The sequence below is a fragment of the Neopelma chrysocephalum genome, unplaced genomic scaffold, assembly GCF_003984885.1.
Source record: "Neopelma chrysocephalum unplaced genomic scaffold, ASM398488v2 Primary Assembly neopelma1_22, whole genome shotgun sequence".
Lineage (NCBI taxonomy): Eukaryota > Metazoa > Chordata > Aves > Passeriformes > Pipridae > Neopelma > Neopelma chrysocephalum.
The window spans coordinates 12808747-12830058 of NW_020897689.1; the positions used below are offsets into that span (position 1 = coordinate 12808747).

The 21312-nt window shown below is 37.3% G+C and overlaps 1 protein-coding gene across 2 annotated transcripts in view; it reads right to left on the bottom strand.

The window, feature by feature from the left end:
• Positions 1 to 4295: 4295 nt before the first annotated feature.
• NKAIN3 (sodium/potassium transporting ATPase interacting 3) overlaps positions 4296 to 21312 on the bottom strand; it is a 357930-nt gene continuing 340913 nt past the window's right edge. The window contains exons 6-7 of one of the 2 annotated variants that reach the window (XM_027705785.1): positions 9782 to 9865; positions 4296 to 6216 (exon numbers count right to left, since the gene is read on the bottom strand). In XM_027705785.1, the coding sequence (XP_027561586.1) occupies positions 6203 to 6216; positions 9782 to 9865 (98 nt within the window). In that variant the 3' untranslated portion in view covers positions 4296 to 6202. The remainder of the gene's footprint in view (positions 6217 to 9781; positions 9866 to 21312) is intronic. The other variant, XM_027705861.1, reaches the window with a different exon arrangement.

The window sequence follows — 21312 nt, forward strand, 5'->3', positions numbered from 1 at the left end:
CTGTTGTAGGGTGCAGAACCCAGGGGTGAGACCCCGATGTGACAGTCAGACCCTCTTGCTCCTGTCAGAACTTGAGTATCCTCCAGAGCTGTCAGCCAGTGCTGACCCCACAATGGGTCTTGGGAGTGCTCTCTTTGTAGGTGTTATTCTGGTCTCCAAACACCCAGAGGGACACTTCCTGCGGCAGTCCAGATATAGCCTCCTCTAAACTTCAGAAAAAACAGACTTATTTGAATTATAAGGCCTTTAGAAACCAAAACATGATTCTGAATACACACACACACACACAAACACACACACACACATATATATATATGCATAAGACTGGCATAAAAGGTTACTAGATATCACACACCTGAGAGTCTGGCTGCAATTTATAAGCCAGGCAGCTTTATTTGCTAAGAAAAAAAAAAAAGAGCAATTGCAATGTGGATTATTTGTATCAGACTAAGGTTGTTTAAACAAATGTTTGGCTTGCATTTGCCCCAGAACTTGGTACTCTACCTGCTTGCCGCTCTGGTTCTGGGTATGCAGATAAAGCAGTATAAGTACACCCTAGTGACATTTTATTGAATAGTATGGGCCAACATGGGTAGTTGATTTGTTTGCTCATGTGTGACACGATTCCAAATATGTCATGTGCTAGGGGATGCTGTAACCCTTCCTTGTATATGATGCTCTACTAATTGGGCAGGTACTCAATGTTGTGGAAAATGAGAAATTAGATTACTCTTGGAATCACATTCTGCCAACTTGAAATTCAGCTTCAGCAAGTCTGCTTGGCACTGACTTACAGGAGTGTTTTGAAAGCATGGTTGCATGTCGCTGGTGTGAAATAAATAGGAAACTGGGACAGAAAGCTTGAAGAACTGATATTGGGTCCTAGGGGGATAAGCAAAACAAGGAGACTCTTTTTTGCATTCCTGGTATTATCGATGTGTGGCTGCTGCTTAGTGAGACTATCTTCAGAGTTTGTTGCTGGTTTTGAGAGGCAACAGACCATGCAAGAGCAGCTATTCCACAAAGCTGACATATCCAGGACTGTGTTGTGTGACTGATGAGCAGGTACTCATGTGGAAACAGGAACTAAATCCAGATGTTTAATTTGCTTAAAATCAAAGAGAATCATTCAAACTGAATTCTGTGAAGGAAGTGGAAATTATATCAAGAAACCATCATTTATCAGCAGATAAGACAGTTTATCAACCTGGGGAAAATGGCACAACTCATATGTAGCTGTCAAACAGCAAAGGAGTATGGGCCAGATCTATGTTTTTAACTGCTAAATAATTATTTAGGGTCCTGAACAGCCTAGTGTCCCCTTATAGTGAAGTAGAGTCCTGCTAGTAATGCTGGGTGATCAGAGCTGCTCTGACACACTCTGAGCACACCACCAGCAAGCAACGCAGACATAGCTCTATAGGGCAAATGCTGCAGCAGTAATCTCAATATGAAATTTCTTCTTTATGTGCCTATTTCACAGATCTGAGTTCCCTGATTGTCCATAACACATGTTTTAGTTTGCTTATCAAGCCTCTGCAAACTAATGAATCATTCAGGCTGATTCCCAGTTACAGTTGCAGGGATAATCAGCTCCCTGGACAGAGAGGGGAGAGAGATCACTTCTTTAAGGCTGCATGGATGAGGGCACTCTCCACCTCAGGGTGCAACCCAGCCACCCTGCTGTAAAAGCGCTATTCTGGCAGGCAGCAACATGACCCCATCACTGTGTTGGGCACTGTGTTGGACATTTTTTTCTGTCAAAACACTCATAGCAGGTAAGAGATTAACTCATTTGCAAAAAAACATCCTTCTGACTTTGAAGCTTTACATGGAAGGAACATTTTCTCAACTTAAAAAGAATTTTTTTCAGTGTCTAAAAGAGCTTCCAGGTTGTAATTTGTTATAATTAGACTAGATGAGGCTGATACTGGAAGGAGGCAAACCAATTAGTTTGGAATGTCAATTTTTGTTTGCCACTGTCAAAGTCTGTTAAAGGACCTTGATGGATTTCTGGGTTGGCTTTTTCAACATGATAATCCTCATGTGAAAGACAGGCAGGCAGTTGGGTGCAGAGAAGCACATTGCAGTCAGTGTTGAAAAAAAGGCTGCACCTGCCAACATGGTGCTTGGAGGTGACAATGGTGTTGCAATGCCTGAGCTGTGGGCAACTGGAGGGAGAGGTGAAACTCAGGATCCAATCATGGAGAAGAGACTTTCATGGCAACTGAGAACAAAGAAAGCCTTTACTCAAAAGTTGTTTGAAAGGGACAAGTCAGCAGTTGTTTGGACTAAAATCTGCCATTTTTTTGAGCCAGACTACAGGCTTTTGAGTGGCCCAATTATGTGTTCTCAGGTTTTAAAGAAAAGTTAGTATTACCACATGCTAACCAGCATACCCCTAGCTTCAAACTCTAGTTATTAATATCTTATAAATATCATCTTCTTTATAGCATCTTCTGCAGTACTGAGAAGAAGGAGTTATTGGATAAAAACAGATATAATTCCCATGATTTTAACTGGTAGAGCTCTATTATTTAGTTTAAAATTATTTATAAAATGTAGTTAGTGTCATATCCTAGCACTAAAAAACCCCTTTCAACTAATCCAGGCTCTGAACTGTTTCGTTTTAGAGAGCACTTTCAGATCAAAATTGAACTTAAAAAAATTTATTTATTTCAAACTTTTCTGTAAAAAATCTCTATGGATATGAAAAGTCCAACCAATAATTCGAGAAATTGTAATATATAATCACTGTATGTCACTGCACCAGGAAAAAAACAGTTCATTTCTTTCTATAGTTTTTGTTTTTAAGTCCTGAAGACATCAGCTGCTCTTTTACAAAACTGATGGTACCTGGCTCAGTCCTGGATGAACATGTAGTGCTATATTTCTGTAGTTACATCTCCAGTTTTTCTGTCGGTTAAAGTACTATGGCAAATCTGATTCTCTGGGAAAAAACTGAATTAAGCAGAAACTTGAGGAAAGGAAAAATAAGTCTAAAATTTTGAAGGATAGATTTTCAGCTGCCCTAAATTGTAAGAATATTACTTACTAATGCCACCAGAACAGTTTGCAGCAACTGATAATCTCTAAAATTTTAAGATTGTCAGCAAATTCTGTTTTGCAGTAAAAACCTAGTCATTTCCTGAACTTGCATGTTACAGTAAAGCTTAAGAAAACTATCCAAGTTTATTTAGAAAGTTAACATTTATTCCCTACATAGCTGGCTCATCTGGGACTCACCTAACACCTTATTGAAAGTATGTTTTATAAAAATAAAGGAACTACTGCTCAAGGCTTCCTACAAAAATGTTAGCCAATATCTTCTACTATATTGGAGGACACAGCAATTAACATTCAAATCCATTTATTATTCTCAAGATCTTTTTCCCCTAACATGTACAGGTTGACTGATACTATTTTGTGTGTCTCAGTCTAGAAAAGAATGACAGTTTCTTTTGGCATTGCCATCTGCCTTTTGGCTGGTTCTAATGAAGACAAATCCCTCTCAATCAGGATTGTTCTGTTCGTTAAGTGAGACAGATGGTGCACTCACTGTATTGGTAAAGATTCTGAGATTTTAAGTGTATTTGGGATATACTGGATTGCATTCCCCAGCTAAAAAGTGATCAATATTTCAAATGGAAGAGAAGTCAGGTTCTGTCTTTGCAAAATTTTTGTGACATGTACACAGTTCTGAAGGACTTACAGAAAGACGGGGTTTAGACACATTCAGACAAATTTGTAAAACATGGTCCAGCAGACATGTCTGTCTTGGCAGAAAATCAAATACACACTTCCAAAGCTCTACCAGAACAGTGTTGAACCTGTGCAACCAAGAGGAATGTAGCGCTCCTTTCTGTTCCTCCCATCTGGTCCTGAGGGCAGCACTGGGTTCTGTTGGAGGCCTTTAATCTTCTAGCCCATAATAATTAATGCAGGGAAATTAATGACGGACTGTAAAGACCAAAAGGGGAACAGTGTTGATAATGGGAATCATTGTGCTAGGTGCTACATCCTGGCCTGTCTCTGTACTTGAGAAAGCTGAAGCAAGGTAGCTTCTGGAAACTGTCAGACACTGAAAGGTGCTCAGGTACTCCTATCTCTGAAGTTCTGGAGCCATTACAACACGAGACTGAACACACTGGCTGGGTAGACATCATCACTGTTTAAGGCATCATGTAAAAAAGAAAAATAATCTGTTGGGCTAAACAGAAGTAATATATTATAAAAATAGATAAAATGTGTCTGCCTTATTGAAATTATACAGATATAAAGCAATCCACACTGTGTCTTTTTCATGATGCCTCAGAAATTATATTACACCTATTAATTTTGTGACGTAGGACTTGGGTTTTAGTGCTAAGATGAGGTTTTCAAGATGGGACAAACCTGGTACTTTGCAATATTCTGGAATATTGGAGAAAAGAGCATATGAGGGAACATACAAATACATGAGAACAGATGGCATCTTCATACAAAGTATCCCTCTTTCTGGCCCAGTCTGATTTCACACACACAGTCATACCATCTGAGGTATATCCAGTCCCAGAAATACCAATAAAGGTTCTTTTTCAGTTGCTGTTTCTTGTTGTCTTTCTCTTAACATTTACTTCATACTCGGTTTCAGGGAAGGTTAACCCAAGTTCAGGTTGTGTTTTCTCCAAAGTTGGTGACGTCTTTGAGTTAACTAGATGGAAAGCAGATGGATGCACCACAAGACCCTTGCTGCCTGAAAATGAAAGACTCTACTTCCACTGTATTTCTTAGCATCCCCAATAGATTCATACTGGTAAATAACACAGATTTTAGGAGGGAAAGGATCAAGACAAGCTTTCATCTAGCTCTCACCTGCTCAGACTTGACAATACACAATACAAGAGAAGACTGCAAATTTAGGATCTAAATGTTTAGATCAGCTGAAGATTGCCTAGGGTATTTATGAAGGAACTCTGTTCAGTCTCTGATGGAGAGGTAATGAAACACACACCAGAAGGAACGTCCTTCCTGACAGTCCCCGCCAAAAAACCATGAAGTGAAAATAGTGCAAAACCACAAACAGTCCCAAAACCCCAACAGAGACACAGAGGTTCTGTAGAGACACATGACTTTCTAGGGCATACAAATCTACACAGCACTTTATATTGTAATTAAGAAGAAAAAAATAAAATGTTCTGTTAAAAAGACTGCCAGTTCTCCAGAGAAAATAGCTTTGTGTATCACTTTATGCTAGTGGTGACAGAATAGAAAACAAAATACCACAGTTACATACATGTTCTTTGTCTAGAAGTATTTACAAATAACTTTACAAATTTTTACACACATTTCCAGTTTTGCTTGTTTACTTTTAAATTAAGAGAAAAATTAGTCCCCAGAGGCTTCTAAGGCTTCAGTTGGTACCTTGTACTGTACATTCATGCTTGGCTTCTTCCTGGGAGAAGGGAGGAAAGGAGTTTAAAAATGTGCAAATCACAGACATCTAAACAGCCCTGGATGTAAAGGTTCCTAGAGACTGACACCCATAGAGCGGTCGTCCTACTTCTCTTCAAATCAGAGATAGCTTCTGGTGGTGGATTCAGGGCAAAAGAGACTATGAAAGGAAAAGGAATCATATCTGAATTGCTATAATTAGGTGAGTATGTTAGTGCTTGAACATCTGGGTAAGAAGAGTCATAGATCAATTCCTACCACATTCAGCAGTTCAAACAATGCAAGGAGTGGACATTGTGAATTCTAAATACAGCATTGAAATGATCTCTTGTACACTGTTAGGATTTGACCCCTGCTGCATATTTTGGAGTCAAAACTACTGTTAACTTACACAATCTTGACCAGGCACAGTATGATCCTATCAGTCAAAAAATACTGACATTTTTTAGAAAGACACACCCTTCTAGTTTTCACAGGTTGTTTTGTTTTCATGCCTCAACACTAAACGTTGTAAAAATATTGAAATTAAAAAAGAAAAAAATTTACAATTTACAAGTGTCCTTATAAGTAAATTATTCAGAAATTAAAGATCATCTACAAGGATCTACGAAATAACAACGCTGATAATGACACAGCCTGTGGGAAGAACATTCCACATGCCATGAGGAACGGATGGTGGGTTTCTTCCAGAATGATGTCACAAGGTTGGTCTTTTCTTCTAAAATATGTTTCTTCAGCTACAGCAGCAGAAGTCTTGAGTCCATGTTCATTACTTACTTCGACCTAAAAGCAGGATATATGAATTACTTACAAATGAAAACTCATTCTGTTTATCTCCTAATTTGTGAGCTGTAAATTCACACTAATGGACAGGTTAGTAAATAATGAACAAGTGGATAACTCTCATCTGGTCACTAATTTCCTCAGCTGTAAGACTCACATATAAGGTCAAGAATGAATAATTAGGTACAAAGCAGTAGCTTTGTATTATGTATACCACAAAAGCAAGAAACATTTGGGGAAAAATCCCACAGCTGGTGAAACATGTCTAAAGCTCACACAAGAACAGATTCAGTTTAGCATAATATATTTTAACAGTGTAAGATCCATTTTCACCCCATTGCAAAATTCTGACATGACCTGGTTATAAACTTGTGCATTTGAGCTGGACTCACACTATTTGTAGTTCTCACCACAACACACCTGCTGAATCTATGTGTTCTCACACGACTCCCTGTACACCATGTTTACTTGTGTAATCTGGAAAAATCTATGTTGGTCTTTCAGAGCAATTTTAAGATGGGTAAAGTCTCAGGGGAAGATAAAAACAGGACGGGATCACACAGGTCCATCACAGAGTAATAATCTCTCCACTGTCACATTTTCTCATACACTGAATCAGTTCCACGAGCAGAAGTTAGCAATATAAGCAATATTCTTAGAAATGCTAGGGACATCCCTAACCGGAATTAGGGATTCAGTCTGTTTAGATATGGTTGCCCAAAGCTATAGTAATTTTATTTTATTATATTATTATTATTATTACAATCATCATAATAGTTATCATTACTATAGAATATTATTATATTAGTTTCTGACAATATATTATTAATGCATTATAATACCATTATTATTAATAATAATACTATCTAATGCAAGCCAAAATGCAACTTCTTATTTTTTTCTTCTGGTCGCCATGCTTCTCTCTTTTCCAGTGGCAGTACATGAAGCAATTCTAAATACTACAGAGTGACGAGACTGTTGATACAGACAAATAGACACAACAGTCTTCTTTATAGTCCTGGTGCTTTAGTCCCAAATAGAACATGACAATTTTTTTTCCACTCTACTGTTGTCTCCTGCCTTATACACATCTCAATTGAAACTGTGTGATTCAGGGCAAAGATCCTGCTTCTTGTCCTGTAGCCTAATGGAGTTACAGGCAGAACAAAGAGCAGACAAGCAAGATATGATCATTCATATTTGGATTAAAATTTGTTCCCCATAGGAACAAGTTCAAATTTAACCTCTCTGAGGGGTGAAAAGGAAAACTAATCTTAGTCTTGCTAATCGTTAGTAATTATGGTAGTACTAAGTAAAAATTATACTGAGTATGAGTACTTGATAAAAACAGACTGTCTTCTACATGGTTTGGACGAGACCACAGAGTCTTGTATTTTCAATGGGTAATGCTTAGTTAGTTGATGAATGAAATAAGGGAAAAATGGAAATATAGCCAAGCTTTAATCTATAAAATAACATTTATGAAGGTTTTTAATGTATTTTTACAAGCATTATTCGTGATCAATTCTAAGGGAACAGAGATGGAGTTTTGCACAGCCTGGACACCAGAAGTCGCATTTACAAGGGATATTGTGGATTCTCAGACTATATATAAGACATAGATAGCAATTCACTTATCAAATGAAGTCAAGAAGGGAAATGAGCTGCAGAGAGATAAGCATCTGCAAATTTCTGGCACAATCCACTGACAAAGTTATGTCCAGCTATTTGGCTTTTAATTCAAATTTTGATCACTGATAGTAATTTTCCTCCCAGCTTATATAAAGATACTCTCTGCATCTTTCAGTACATTAACCCAAAACATCAATAAAGAAGACAAAACAATATACTTTCCCTCCCAGTTTTATACTTCTTGAAGCAATAAAGAAGCCAGAGAGGGTCCTCCCAGCCGTACAAGAATACCCATACATGGGAAATGGGAAGATGTCATCTATTCTCCAGTATCAGCTCACCAACAACTCCAAAATCCTTTGAGCTACTTATCGAAAATCTGCTATCAAAGATCAAATTATCAGACGCTGTGCCTTTTCTACTGCAAAACAAATTAAAATATTTTGCAGGAGTGTATTTGTAAGTTTTCTGTGAATATATCTTTTATACTCTTCTTTAATTATAGTAAGTTCGCTAAGAAGGTGCTAAACATTTATTCACTTAATTCTTACAACTAACCTGAATGCAGATTTAGAGATTAAAATCTTTCACAGAGAGGTGTAAATGCCGTAGGTGCAGCTTTCTTGCTCTTGAATACCAGTTTAACTTTTTCCTCTAACAGCTTATTCAGAAGGATCAAACCCCCATTTTGCAGTTGTCTTTCCCACAGAAAATGCAGCAAAATCGACATTTAATGAAATATCACTGAAAACTGTACATTTCAATGTAGAGCATGTACTTAATCAAAAGCCAAAATGTTCATGTGATAATGTGATATTTCTTCCTGTTCTAGGATACACCACAATTTTGTGCCTTCATAATCCTAAAATGTTTAGCTAAATATTTAGTAAATTTCGTCTGTGTTTATTTCTACAAACTGAAAGCTGCATCATGAATAAAAAATATTTTTAAAACATGCAAAAATTAATAAAGTCACAAACTTCAGGTGTTAAGTTCCAACTCAAAACATTTGGTTAGCAATTTTCCACTTTAAATTAAAACCCCCAGCACATGTGCACATGCATACACCAGGAAAAACCTTCAACCCATTTTAATTCTGTTAACTGATAAACAAAATACAGTAAGTCATTAAATCAGTTTCAATTACCTGTACATGGGTTTCGTGTTGCATTTAAGATGCATGAAAGGCCCAAAGGTAAATTTAAAGACAGAAAGCAACAGCACAACAAGAATTTCCAAATGAACATCTTCTGGTTTACCAATAATACTTTGCAAAATCCTCTATTTGAAGTTATACGAGCTTCTGCCAAGATATATGTACTAGTAATGTCTCCCCATATCTTAATTTATTTCAAATAAAAAGAATTGATATGCATTCAAACTTATTCATTAGGTAGCATAGCAGGAAGAGTCTATGAAAATACGTGATTTTCATGGTGTGAGCAAGTAAGTGATGACAAAGAGATAATGAACTTCCAGTGAAACTTGACAGATAGTTAGATTTTAAGCTGACTAGCAGTTTTTCAGCAAACATTTTTCTTTCAGTAGCTAGACTAATGTAAAAGCTTCTGCTTTTCTATAAATGGGTTAATCTCATTAAGATTTCTGCAGCAGCAGCAGCCATAAACCAGCTCTTTTCTTGCTAAAAAGTCAGCAGGGAAGCAATTCCATCCTTCACTGAGAGCCTCTCCTTGCGTTAAGATGAGGCACAACATGGCAGACATGGTGCTATCTACTAATCCTTGTTTTAGCGGGTATGTCATCAATGACAAAGTGTCCTTACTCAAATGTTTTATGCGGATTAATTTTTAATTAAATCCTAATTAAAATATAATTAAATTATCAGTAATCTGATGCCAAAATTATTTTAGGAGAAGGTTAGGTTTCAGTTCAGTTAGAAGGATTAATGTAGTCCATAGGACCAGAACCTTACCTACAGGCTTTACAGGCTTTAACTCAACATGTTCCTGGGGGGGCTGTCGGTAGGAGTATGTGTCAAGTCCGCCTATGAAATCAACTGAAAACACAACAGTTCCAGAAATGAACAAATGGAAACGAAAATATGTCAACTGAAAAAGAAATACGGACAAATTATGTTTAAAAAAAAAATAGTAAGCGCATGCACAAGTTTGCATACAAGAAATAAACCAAGTAGGTAAAGATGCTGTGGAAACTGCTTACAGAAGGCTCTTTGCTCTGTCTTCCTTGGGGTCTATTTAGCCCCATGCCTGCCAAGACAGGCTAGCATTTTTTTGACAAGACACACACGCTCGTGCCAGCACGAGGCACCACTGCAAAGGGGGCGTTCATGGATGTGCAGAGTGAGTAAACAGAAACCACCAAAGGGTAATGTAGCTGATTCTCTTTAGGGCAATCTCACCACGTATATATATACACATATATAATTTTATCTATATATATGTAATATATCTAAAAATATAAATGTATTTAATATTACCTTTTAAACTCCTTTTGAAGAGTTTAGAAATTTAGGCAATGGAAACAGTTTAGCTTATGAACCTAATTTCACCTAAACTCTTACAGCTCAATGGACTTGCAGGAATGTAAAGCATCAACAAAAAACAGAGGTGTGAACACTGAGTTAAGAATAAACAGGTGATAACTAAATGTGAAAAAAACAGCAGCGTCTTCACTCAATGAACTTCTGGGGTCAGGAAGCCTTTCCAGAATCCTTCCACTTTCTCTCAAGTTTTCTATGTCAGAAATAATGTGAGGATATCTGCTCTTGAGAAGTTTTTAGTTCCTTCTATGGACATAATGGTTTTAAAAAAAGACATTTTAGTTTGAATCTTGTATTTTGTTATTTTGGTAAGATTTTAAGCAGTTTCAAGATGCCACAAGTCCAAGCTATCCCAGAAATCTTAAAAGCAGGTTTGTGAAAGGCTATTCTGTTGATTTTGAAGGGCTTCTTGCAGACCTGGCCAGAGCTGACAAATTCACAGCACATTAGGATCCTTTGCTCACATGGAAAACAACTGCCTTCTTTTGTCCTAAACAGAATTTGATATTCATTGTGCTAATTGCTGTGTGAGAAATACCTAATAAGAAACAGCCTCTTCCCAGTCAATGTGTGCACTAGGTAGACAAAAAAAGGTGCTCATCCAGGATGAGGGGATGGCAAAATGAGGCTTAGAGGTTGAAGGACTGATGAAATACCTGCTGGTTTACCAGTACTTTTTGCAAAATCATCTATTTGAAGTTACATGAGCTTAATATTGGAAATGCTCCTGTTGGTTTAGTTGCCTCTCCTCCTGAGTCCAGGAAAAGGGTAACTTGGATGAAAATTGAACTTGATGTACTTCAATCATACAGCATCACCTTTGCCCCAGGGCTGTTTTCTCAGAACTGTCTGAGGAGGACATAATGTTGAAGAGCTAGCAGACCTAGTGCCAATCCCAGTCTATATCCACCTCCTCTTTCTTTCATGTTGCAGCTCTCCTTCGGAAAGTTGTCACTAAATGAAACAATATACATCAAAATTTACTTCAGCACTAATGGGAATGAACCCTTACAAAGGAAATATTTGCAGATAAATTTTGTCAAAGTTCACTTTTAAAATCATCAAATCATAGAATGGTTTGGGTTGGAAGGGGCCTTCAAGATCATCTAGTTCCAACCCCACTGCTGGTGGGCATGGTCACCTTCCACTAGACCAGGTTGCTCAGAGCCTCATCCAGCCTGGTCTTGAATGCTTCCAGGGGTGGGACATTCTGTTCTAGAGCCTCACCACACTCACAGTAAAAAATTTCTTCCTAATGTCTAATCTAAACCTACTCTCTTTCAGTTTGAAGCCATTCCCATTTGGCCTGTCACTCACCACATGCTCTTGGAACTAGTCTCTCACCATCTTTCTTGTAGGTTCCCTTCAGGTAGTGGAGGTGCTTGTGAAGCCTTCTCTTCTCCAGTCTGAATAATCTGAGTTGTCTTAACCTTCCCTAAAATGAGAGGTGCTCCATTCCTTTAACCTACTTGGTGTCCCTCCTCTGGACTTGTTGTAACAGGTCAATGTCCTTTGCACGCTGGGAACCTCAGAGCTCAGTATGTCTAATATACTACCTCGTTACTGAACAATTTTTTAGAATAAATTACAACTATAGTGTTTTGTTTTGGTTTGGTTTTTTTTAGTTATGTACTTTAGTTTTGCCTGATTTACCTTTTACTTAAATTTTTATTACTGGAAGGTAAAAGGGGAATATTTCAATGTTCCACAGCAATTATTAAGATATTTTCACCAGATTTATTTTTTAGTCTTCACCTAGTGAGATAGATCATAACTTTAAAAACCTTGTAACATGTAAGTACCACATTTCTCTGCAGGACTGTGCTGAAAGAAGCATCCTCTCACAATTTGCCTTTGAAAGGGCACTGACACTGAAATTTTTATTATGGTCTTTGCTATTCAACTCTGTCCTCATTTGATCGGTGATGTGACATCCAAGATATCAATATATGATATTCAAAGACTTTTTATTCTCCAAGGATACAACTGCCCAGTAAGATGAAGAAAGTATGGAGATGATCTAAGATATTAGGAAGAGAAAATTGCTCAAACCTTCTTTACCCAGACCCCGGAGTCATTCAAAATCTGAAAGTATCTTTCCAAAATCTTCTCCATGCCATGCCTTTGAAAGATATTTACAGCCATACCATCCCATTACTGAAGTTAAATGATAGGCTGCCCATGTTTTTTTTTCTTAAAGTAAGCATTTCCCAGTCACTTTCAAGTTATTAAGTACTCCTGGCTACTACATGGTAAAAGTCCCTAGAAGAGTACAGTCATTGCATATAAGGCCTATGGGAGAAATGCTTGTCAGAAGTTTATTATTACTAATTTAGTAGTAGGAAAAAAAACAACTTTATGCTGCAGATATGTAGGAATTATTTCCTTTAGGCTTTAGCAAACACCTATTTTTCATGATGTTATGCTATCTGCAAAGTTTAAGTTGATGAGGAGTAGTTTTCTATTTTGGTTTAAAATGTTATATTGTATTCTCTCCAAATACTTATCACCCTGGGCATCAAACGACCCATACATTTCAGCAGAGTTGGCTATGACTTACATTATTCTTCAGCAAAGAGGTTCAAACAAATTATTTCTGATAATACATTTTCTTTACATATCGGTCACTATATTTTCATTTTAATGAAAATGTTAACATCTTAATGAGAATGCTAATATATGGAAGTTGGATTTAAAAACATTTCAAACAGAGAAAGCCTCTTTTTCTGAGGCTTGTATTTAAAGGTGCTATTGCTAATTCTGGAACGAGATTTCAAATACAGTGAAGCTTAGCCATTTTTCTGCATAGGACCAAAGTAAATTGCAAACAATTCTAATTAAAACTTCCTAAATAATTTTCTTATACCGTGAAAAATTAGAAATGTGAAAAATCTTAGCTCACTTATTTTCACTAATTACTGATTTTCCCCTCCTTGGCACACTTTTTGATCTATTCTCTTTTGGTGCAGAATGCTATGTGATTCCTTCTTTCTCTTGCCATTAAAGTTACTGTACTGCCTATGTACAAATTAAGCCTGCAAAGGAAAAGTGAACTACACATAAAAGATATTAAATGCCCGGAAATTGCATCTATCAGTTATATTCAAACAATACTAAGAGAGAAATATGCCATTGAGTTTTCATACTATGTACACACTCAACTGACTAAAATGGCAGCTCAAATAGTCCCAAGTAAAGACTGTTGTACAAAAGGCCGCAACAGCTTCAGTCACACCTCCAGAAACATGATCTTCACAATAAATGTGTCCAAGTTGGCTTCAAAAGAGATAGAACTCTGAATCTGCCTTTTGAAGTTATGCTTTGATCTTTTTTTAGTATTCTGAATCAGGAATACATGAAATGTATTAGCGTGCCTTTATATTACTGCTGAGTTTGATGTCATAAACTACAGAGTTCTTTCAAAAATGTTTAGTGCAGATGCTTGGATGTATTGGAATTGATCTATTCCACTTACAGTTCATTGCTAGGTCATAAGTTAGGTGTTTTGTTCCTTCGAGTTGTTTTTTTTCCCTATTATTTGAATACCATGAGGATCTTTTTCTCTACTGCTGTTTTTTGTACCCATAACAATCTTTTGGCTTCAGTTATTTGCCAGTATGATCCAATTATTTATTTTTGAGAAAATGCTTAAGTATTTATATCTGCCTGGTTATAATATATACAAGAATATCACTGCTGTTAATAACCTTAACTACAAGTCAGATATTTTGGTATGTGAAATTATTATTCCCTTTATATAATGCTGACTCTGTTCAATGCTAATGAATAATTAAGGATAAAATTCCTACAGCAAAGTATTTACAAGATCAAATACATGACATAAAGCCATGCCTTTTAGAACACATGTGACATTTGAAGGAAAGGATTTCTATGTGTCAAAGAAAATTCACATCATCCATTCACAACAGAACACTATTTTAAAAAGAAAGTTAGAGGACTGGAGGGATTCTTTTTATCAGTGAGTGATTCTGGATTTTTGTTCCCACCTTCCTAGTGATGAAAGACTGCCCCTGAAACTTGCTGCTATCATTCTCTGTGACATGGTACTTGCTTCACGTGTTTGTATCTTTACTTTTCTTATGAAGACTGAACAGCAGTGAGCCAAGAATGTTCAGGAGAGTGTGTCTGTGTTCATGGCACAGCAGAGGACACAAGCCAAAGAGGCTAATCTACTCCTCAAATAGAGGTTGTAGTGGGGAGCAGCAGAACAGGCAGGTCTTGCAGATGATGGCAAGAACTTGGGAGGCCAAGCAGAGCATTCTGCAAGTCAAGAAGCCAGAGACTTGGCTGACTGAAATGGGAAGCACTGTTCTCCAACTGCATAGACACAGACAACAATGGAGGAAATGCTATAAGCCTCTCATTTCTGTTCTGTATGATTCAGTAACTTTGAGTTTTCCATTTAAAAAACGGGCTAGTTTATAATTCAGTTAAATCTGCCTTTTTAAAATTTTGTATTGGGTATTTTTGGGGAGTTTTCTATAAAGGGGACTGTGCACATCCACTTCAAAGGTCTGGCTGACTAAAACTGTCACATTCAGCCCATGTTGCAATTTTTTTTGTCTTTCCCTTGTAGACCTTCTTTTATTTGCTTTAAAATCTGCTTAACATCTCTTCCTGTTAATGTCTTCTCCAGTCAGTCAGGGGAGTTTCCTTCTTCCCTGACCCTTCCTTTCTTTATTAGTAGCTGACTTCTCTGTGATCCAGGTACAGAAGTACCTTTCAAGGTACATCTTCACCTTGAAAGACTTGATATCTTGAACTTGATACAGATGCTAAAACGTGTACCTTCAGTAGCCTGAGAGATCAGGTATCAGCTTTTCCAAAATACTAATCTGATGGTATTTTCCATTTTATGATATCAAACCCATTAACACTGTTTAACATTGTTTTCCATTTCAGATGATGCTGTTTCCATTTCCTCATCTTCATTCTCATTTACCATCCTGCCTTTGCCCCCATGACCATCAGTGACATCTTGTGTAGAAATCCTGCTTCACCATATGATATTTTCTTCTTAGTGTGGGACATTGTATGCATTCCCTTCTCTGCAATTGCACTGCACTCACAGCTACACCTTTCTTAGTGGTGGTTCTGCTTCAATCCTTGAGGAGGCAAACTCCAAGGTTTTCCATCACATATCTTTGAGGGGTTTAGCCTCTTTAAAATCCAAACTAGCTTTTTTCCTCTGCTAATCATTTTCCATTTGCTTTTTTCCATTTGCTAACAATGGAGACCCCACATTTTCCCTCCCAGCACATAAACCTCCTCTGTGGTCCTACTGTGCCTCCTCTGAATCCAAGTCTACAGATAGGAAACAGAAGTGTATAAACCCCTTCCGCGATCCCCAGATTCTCAGTCTCCTCCTTTCAATCTTTTATCTGTGTGAATGAACACAAACCAGCAAGCTCTTCTGATTGTTCTTGCCTTTAGTTTTTCAAGATGAGGAAGCCACCAAAATAATCCTTCAGTTGATCAGTGTCATGCCAGCCTTCTCAAGCCTCAGTAAATGCACCGTCAAGTCCTTCTATGCTACCCTTACTCTGTCCCAGAATGTATGATCATCCAGTATTTCAGAGCCATTGTGGATATGTCTGCTAACTCTACTACTTAATCACATCCAAATGCATCCGTGAGAAATTGTTTGTCTCCACAAGTCTTTCTCTGCAAATGAGGATCTCTATTTTACCTCATATTTTTGTTGCTTTTTTCCTGCTCTATCTTCACATTCAACTTGCTCATTTCTTAGTATTGCTTTTGACATTATCATCTCTATCACCAAATCAAGTTAGCACCCCAAAATATATTCTAATAAGACTACATTCTCAGATTTGAAAATAGAGCTAAGAATGTAGAGCATTATAAAATGAGAGCTTACAGTGACCAGTGGTCTTTTCATTGATGGAGTGAAAAAAGAAATATCACATGTGCTAGCAAACGTGATGGCTAGGAAAACGGTTTTCTCCTTGTTAGAAAGTGGTATCACTTCATATCAGGAGAAAGATGAATGTCTGAAATAGAGTCTGTAACAGGATTACCACTCACTTTGAAGCCACCAATGAATTAATCTGCTAATGAGAAAGAAAGATAACGCAATACTGACCTCATCCATAAAAAAAACCCTCTTCCTGAAGAAAGATGAAGTAAAAAATACACTTTTATGAAAACCTTGTAACTCAAATTTCAGTCCTCCAAAATAACAGTGCCATGATTAACGAGCAAAAGAGAGGGAGTAGAAATTAATGGTGAGGAATAAGAGTCATCATATAAATGGTGAGAGTCACATAGTATTACTTAATTTTGCTGTATCTAACCTGTGATATTGAGAACAGCACAGATGAACTGAGATTAATTTTCTGCTAACAAAACCAACTGTGTATTTACAGATTCAAGGAAAAAGAATGTCAAATGAAGTTTAAAGTGAGTCCATCTATGACCCAAATCACAGAGCATTGGCAATTTCACAGGATAAAGAAAAGTGTTTAGCAAAAAACCACCTTAATTAGTTTCAATATTTTAATATCTTCTCTTTTTCTTTTTCTTTGTGGTTCTTCTAAGAAATCCTTGTGATACTTTTTTAACAAGGGTCTTTCTCTTGCTTTGATCTTATCAGTAATCAGCAGTTATTCATTTCTTTTCCAAACAAAACTGTCAACTTTTATTGGTGAAACATGCTGGTTGCCTTTAGATGTAGGAGATTTTCAAAAATGGGTGAAGTGGTGGATAGTTAATTCTTATCCGAGTTGTTCAATTTTGCCACATTCTGAGAAAGGAACCATTATCAAATAAAATTATCTTTAAAATTTACCTGGCTATGACCTGAAATTGATTCAATGTACTTCACTGACTTGTCCTGGTTAGCCATCTCTTTTTGAATTTACAGTAGCTGCTTTGCAAAGGACTTTGAATATCCTCTAAGGCTAAAATGTATGATTACATACACTGGAATCCGTTAGATAAACTGGGACCCATATTTTACGATTTTTGTCATGGATATTCCCTTAAAATAAGAAATAAGCAGCTTTGGCTTTTTTAGTATTGTATTTCAAAGCTTAGCACTATTTGAATTGTGAATAAACCTTATCTTTAGGAAAATTCAGTGGCAGTCCCTCAGCTCAGCTGGTCTGCATGGATCTGTTTTGATTTTTGAAGCTATTATCTGTAAGGAAGAAGGGAGAACTTTTCTTTCTTCTAAGACAGAACTTCACCATCTCTCTCTCAGACCAGGTATGGGCATAAAGGAAAAGGCTTTGAGAACTCTGACCACCGAAACTGCTAATTCATCAACAAGTCCATTGAGTCTCTCAGACAGGGTGAGATACATATAGTGGGAAGCTGTGGGAATAGTTGTCTCTATTGCAACTGTTCACTGCCCACTGAATTCCTAGATTCCTTATCAGCATATAACCAAGACAATTTACAGCCCATTGTAGAGCCTGACTAATCCTGTGCTGTCCTGGCTCAGCACATCCCTTCATCACAGGTGTGCACCACTTGCTCCAGGCTTACACTTCCCATACCATAGGCAGCAGTTAATACAAGACAGAGCTCTTAGGCATGATTTGCTAACTGGGAAATTATCATTCAAGCAGCAGTAACAATGAAACAGATATTACTTAAGCTGAGGCTTAGAAATTAGGATAATTTATCTGCATGATGGTTAATATTTGGGGGAGATGGCATTTACACGGAAGAATGGGAGACTGAAAAGTGTCATTTCAAACTCCACAAACTAAAACAAACTCAAGGCTGTTGCCGTTCAGAAATGAAGTAAGAAGATTGCTACTGGAAGTGGAAAATGGATCTGTAATTTTAGTAGAGAAACTGGATGAAAAGTACAGACGTGAATGGGCACCACTTAGGCCTGTGTGTGATGTCGAGTGGAAAGCTCAAGAGAGCAAGGCTGGATACTGGAGTAAGATTGATTTAACAATAGATGCAATTTAAGTGAAAAGGCTAAGGTGCTGGCAACTGGGGGTTGGGTTACCATCCATTTAAAAACAGATTTAATTTAAACAGAAAGGCCAAGGAGGTGGAAGGTGGAGACTAAAACAAAATCAATACTAAATTAGGTAAGTAGAAGCTTGAATCAAATGAACCAGTTAAAAAAAGGGCATACTGAGTGTTTGGAAGCAGGGAATCAATGCATGGACCTAAGAACTCTTGAGGAACTCTTATTAAATGATATATCCCCTAAAGTCAGAATAATAATATCATTTTAGTAAGAATATTATTTATTACAGTAGTAAACCAAAAAATCTTAAAGGAAGGTATGATCCCCAGTTTAAGGAAAACTTCATGAATATAAGTATATCCTTACTTGACATTAATTATCTTCTGTCACAAAATCACAGACTGGTTAGTGTTGGAAGGGACTTCTGAAGAGCACCTAGTCCAATCCTCTGCTAAAGCAGGTTCACCTAGAGCAACCTGCTATTTTTATCTACAGTGAAAGAGACACCACAGCCACTCCAGGCAGCCTGTTCCAGAGCCCTGTCTCCCTTAAAATAAAGACTTTTTTTCTCGTATTCAGATGGAAGTTCCTATGTTTCAGTTTGTACTCATTGCCTCTTGTCCTGTTACTGAGGACCATTGAGAAGAGTTTGGCCCTATCATCTTGACACCCATCTGTATGATATTTGTATGCACTGATAGGATCTTCTCTCAGTCATCTCTTCTCCAGACTACAAAGGACCAGCTCACTCAGCCTTTCATTTTAAGAGAGATGCTCTGGTTCCCTAATGATCTTTGTAACCCTCTACTGGACCTTCCCCAGTAGTTCCTTTTCTTCCTTGTACTCAAGAGCCCAGAAATGGACACAGCATTCCAGATGTGGCCTTGCTAGGGCTCAGTAGAGGGGTAGGATCACCTCCCTTGACCTACTGGCAATTGTCTTCCTAATGCAGCCTAGGATACTGTTGGCCTTCTTGGCCACAAGGGAACTGCTGGTTCACAGGCAGCTTGTTGTCCACCAGGACCCCCAGGTCCTTCTCCACAGAGCTGCTTTCCAGCAGGTCAGCTCTCAGACTGTGCTGGTGCATGGGGTTATTCTTCCCCAAGCTCAGGACCCTGCATTTGCCCTTGCTGAACTTCTACATAGTTGTACAAATGTATGTACGTATATATACGTGATATATAGAGATAGATAGATATAGGTATGGAATATGGCATATAATATTCATAGAATCATTGAATCATAGAATAATAATTCTGATTGAAAGGAATCTTTTAAGGCCATCTAGTCCAACCTCGCTGCAATGAGCAGGGGACAGCTGACACTTCTCTGCACAACCTGTTCCAGTGTTTCACCACCCTCGTTGTAAAATATTCTTCCGTATATCTAGTCTGAATATTCAGAACAAAGAGTGGAAATGCTTAACATTAATTGTATTTGTAAAACAGAAATTGATCAGGTAGTAGCAGACTAGCCTTTAAAAACTCTTTAGTTATCAATCTGGAAATCAATTCAAAGTTAAGGAGAGTCTGTATATACTTATGTTTGAACCAAAGTATGTATATGAATGACTACATATCCATCTATATGGACATACATATCCATCTACACACATATACATATATATATATATACATGTATCAAAACAGGTAAAAATTGTCTAAAGATGATATACTGTCCTGACACATTTCTCTGTTCAGAGAACCATGTTAATACTTCCTGAAAATAGTACATAGAATATATTTTACTTTCCATACAGATATTTCTAAATGCTTTACCTGTACTCCTGAAGTCTCATCTAAATCACCATATATATATATATGTGCATATTTCTACAGTCAGAATCCAAAATTGGGGATGGAAGCTAGTGATTGCAACTCTGTAGCTTTTGGTAGCTGATAGCTCACACAATTCACTGGTATAACAGATATCTTAAAAAATTATTACATTTTACACTCCTAAACTCTCCCTTAACTCTATACAAAAAGAATGAGTGGATAACTCCAACTTGAACAAAATTACTAAGTACCATTTCAATGTATGAAGCAAAGGAGAATACGTATCACCTACTAAGCTGTCTGTAGCACCAGGCAGCTGGCTTTGGGTGCTTGGGTTTTTCTCACCCACATGAGAGCATTTCAAAGCTGTACCACATGTTCACCACTCCTGCTACGACCTACTAATAATCTGAGGAATATCTGATAATATTTCTTTTTGCTAAAGTGATTAAGGTGATTCTTTCTTACTGAACTTCAGGAAGAAATTTCTGTCTTGTGCTTAAGGAAGGAATTGTGGGAATGCACCAGAGGAACTCTTGTAATTTAAGTGATTTATCCTTTTCCTTAGTGAAAAGTAAATGACCTGCTGGCTCGCATGGGAATGGCACCTTCAATATTATTTTTATACTTATTTGAGGCAATTCTAAAGTAAGAAATGAATTCATTACTGAGGATAGACTAAAATATTTTACAGAAGTGGTTTAGAAACTCAAGGGGGATTTCTTCAAGTTTTTTGATTCACACCTTAGAGTAAGCTATGTTCTACAAATAAAAAATTGGAATTAGCTTACGCATGTTTAGATGTTGCCATTTTCTCATATTTTGTCTGCACCCTATCTGGATAAACCTTTCATGTTGCATTCCCCATGAAACGCATGGTACTTTCAAGCAGATAACTTCTGCTGCTGCTAGAAATATTCCACAGCTAAGACTTCTGTTTTCATATACTGTACACCACATATTATTTAAAGACAATCCCTTAGCTAAAACAAGATCTTCTGTAACAATCCATGGAGAATACAACTGGAAATGAAGACTGCTTTGTACATTTTGCTAGCAGAACATAAAACCAGACAGCAGTATGGGTTTTGTTTTGCGTTTCTTTGAGTTGTTTTCCTGTGACAGATTATTCATCTATGGCTTTTAAGCAGAAAGAAAAACAAGGAGGTATCATGCCTCTGCTGTAATAT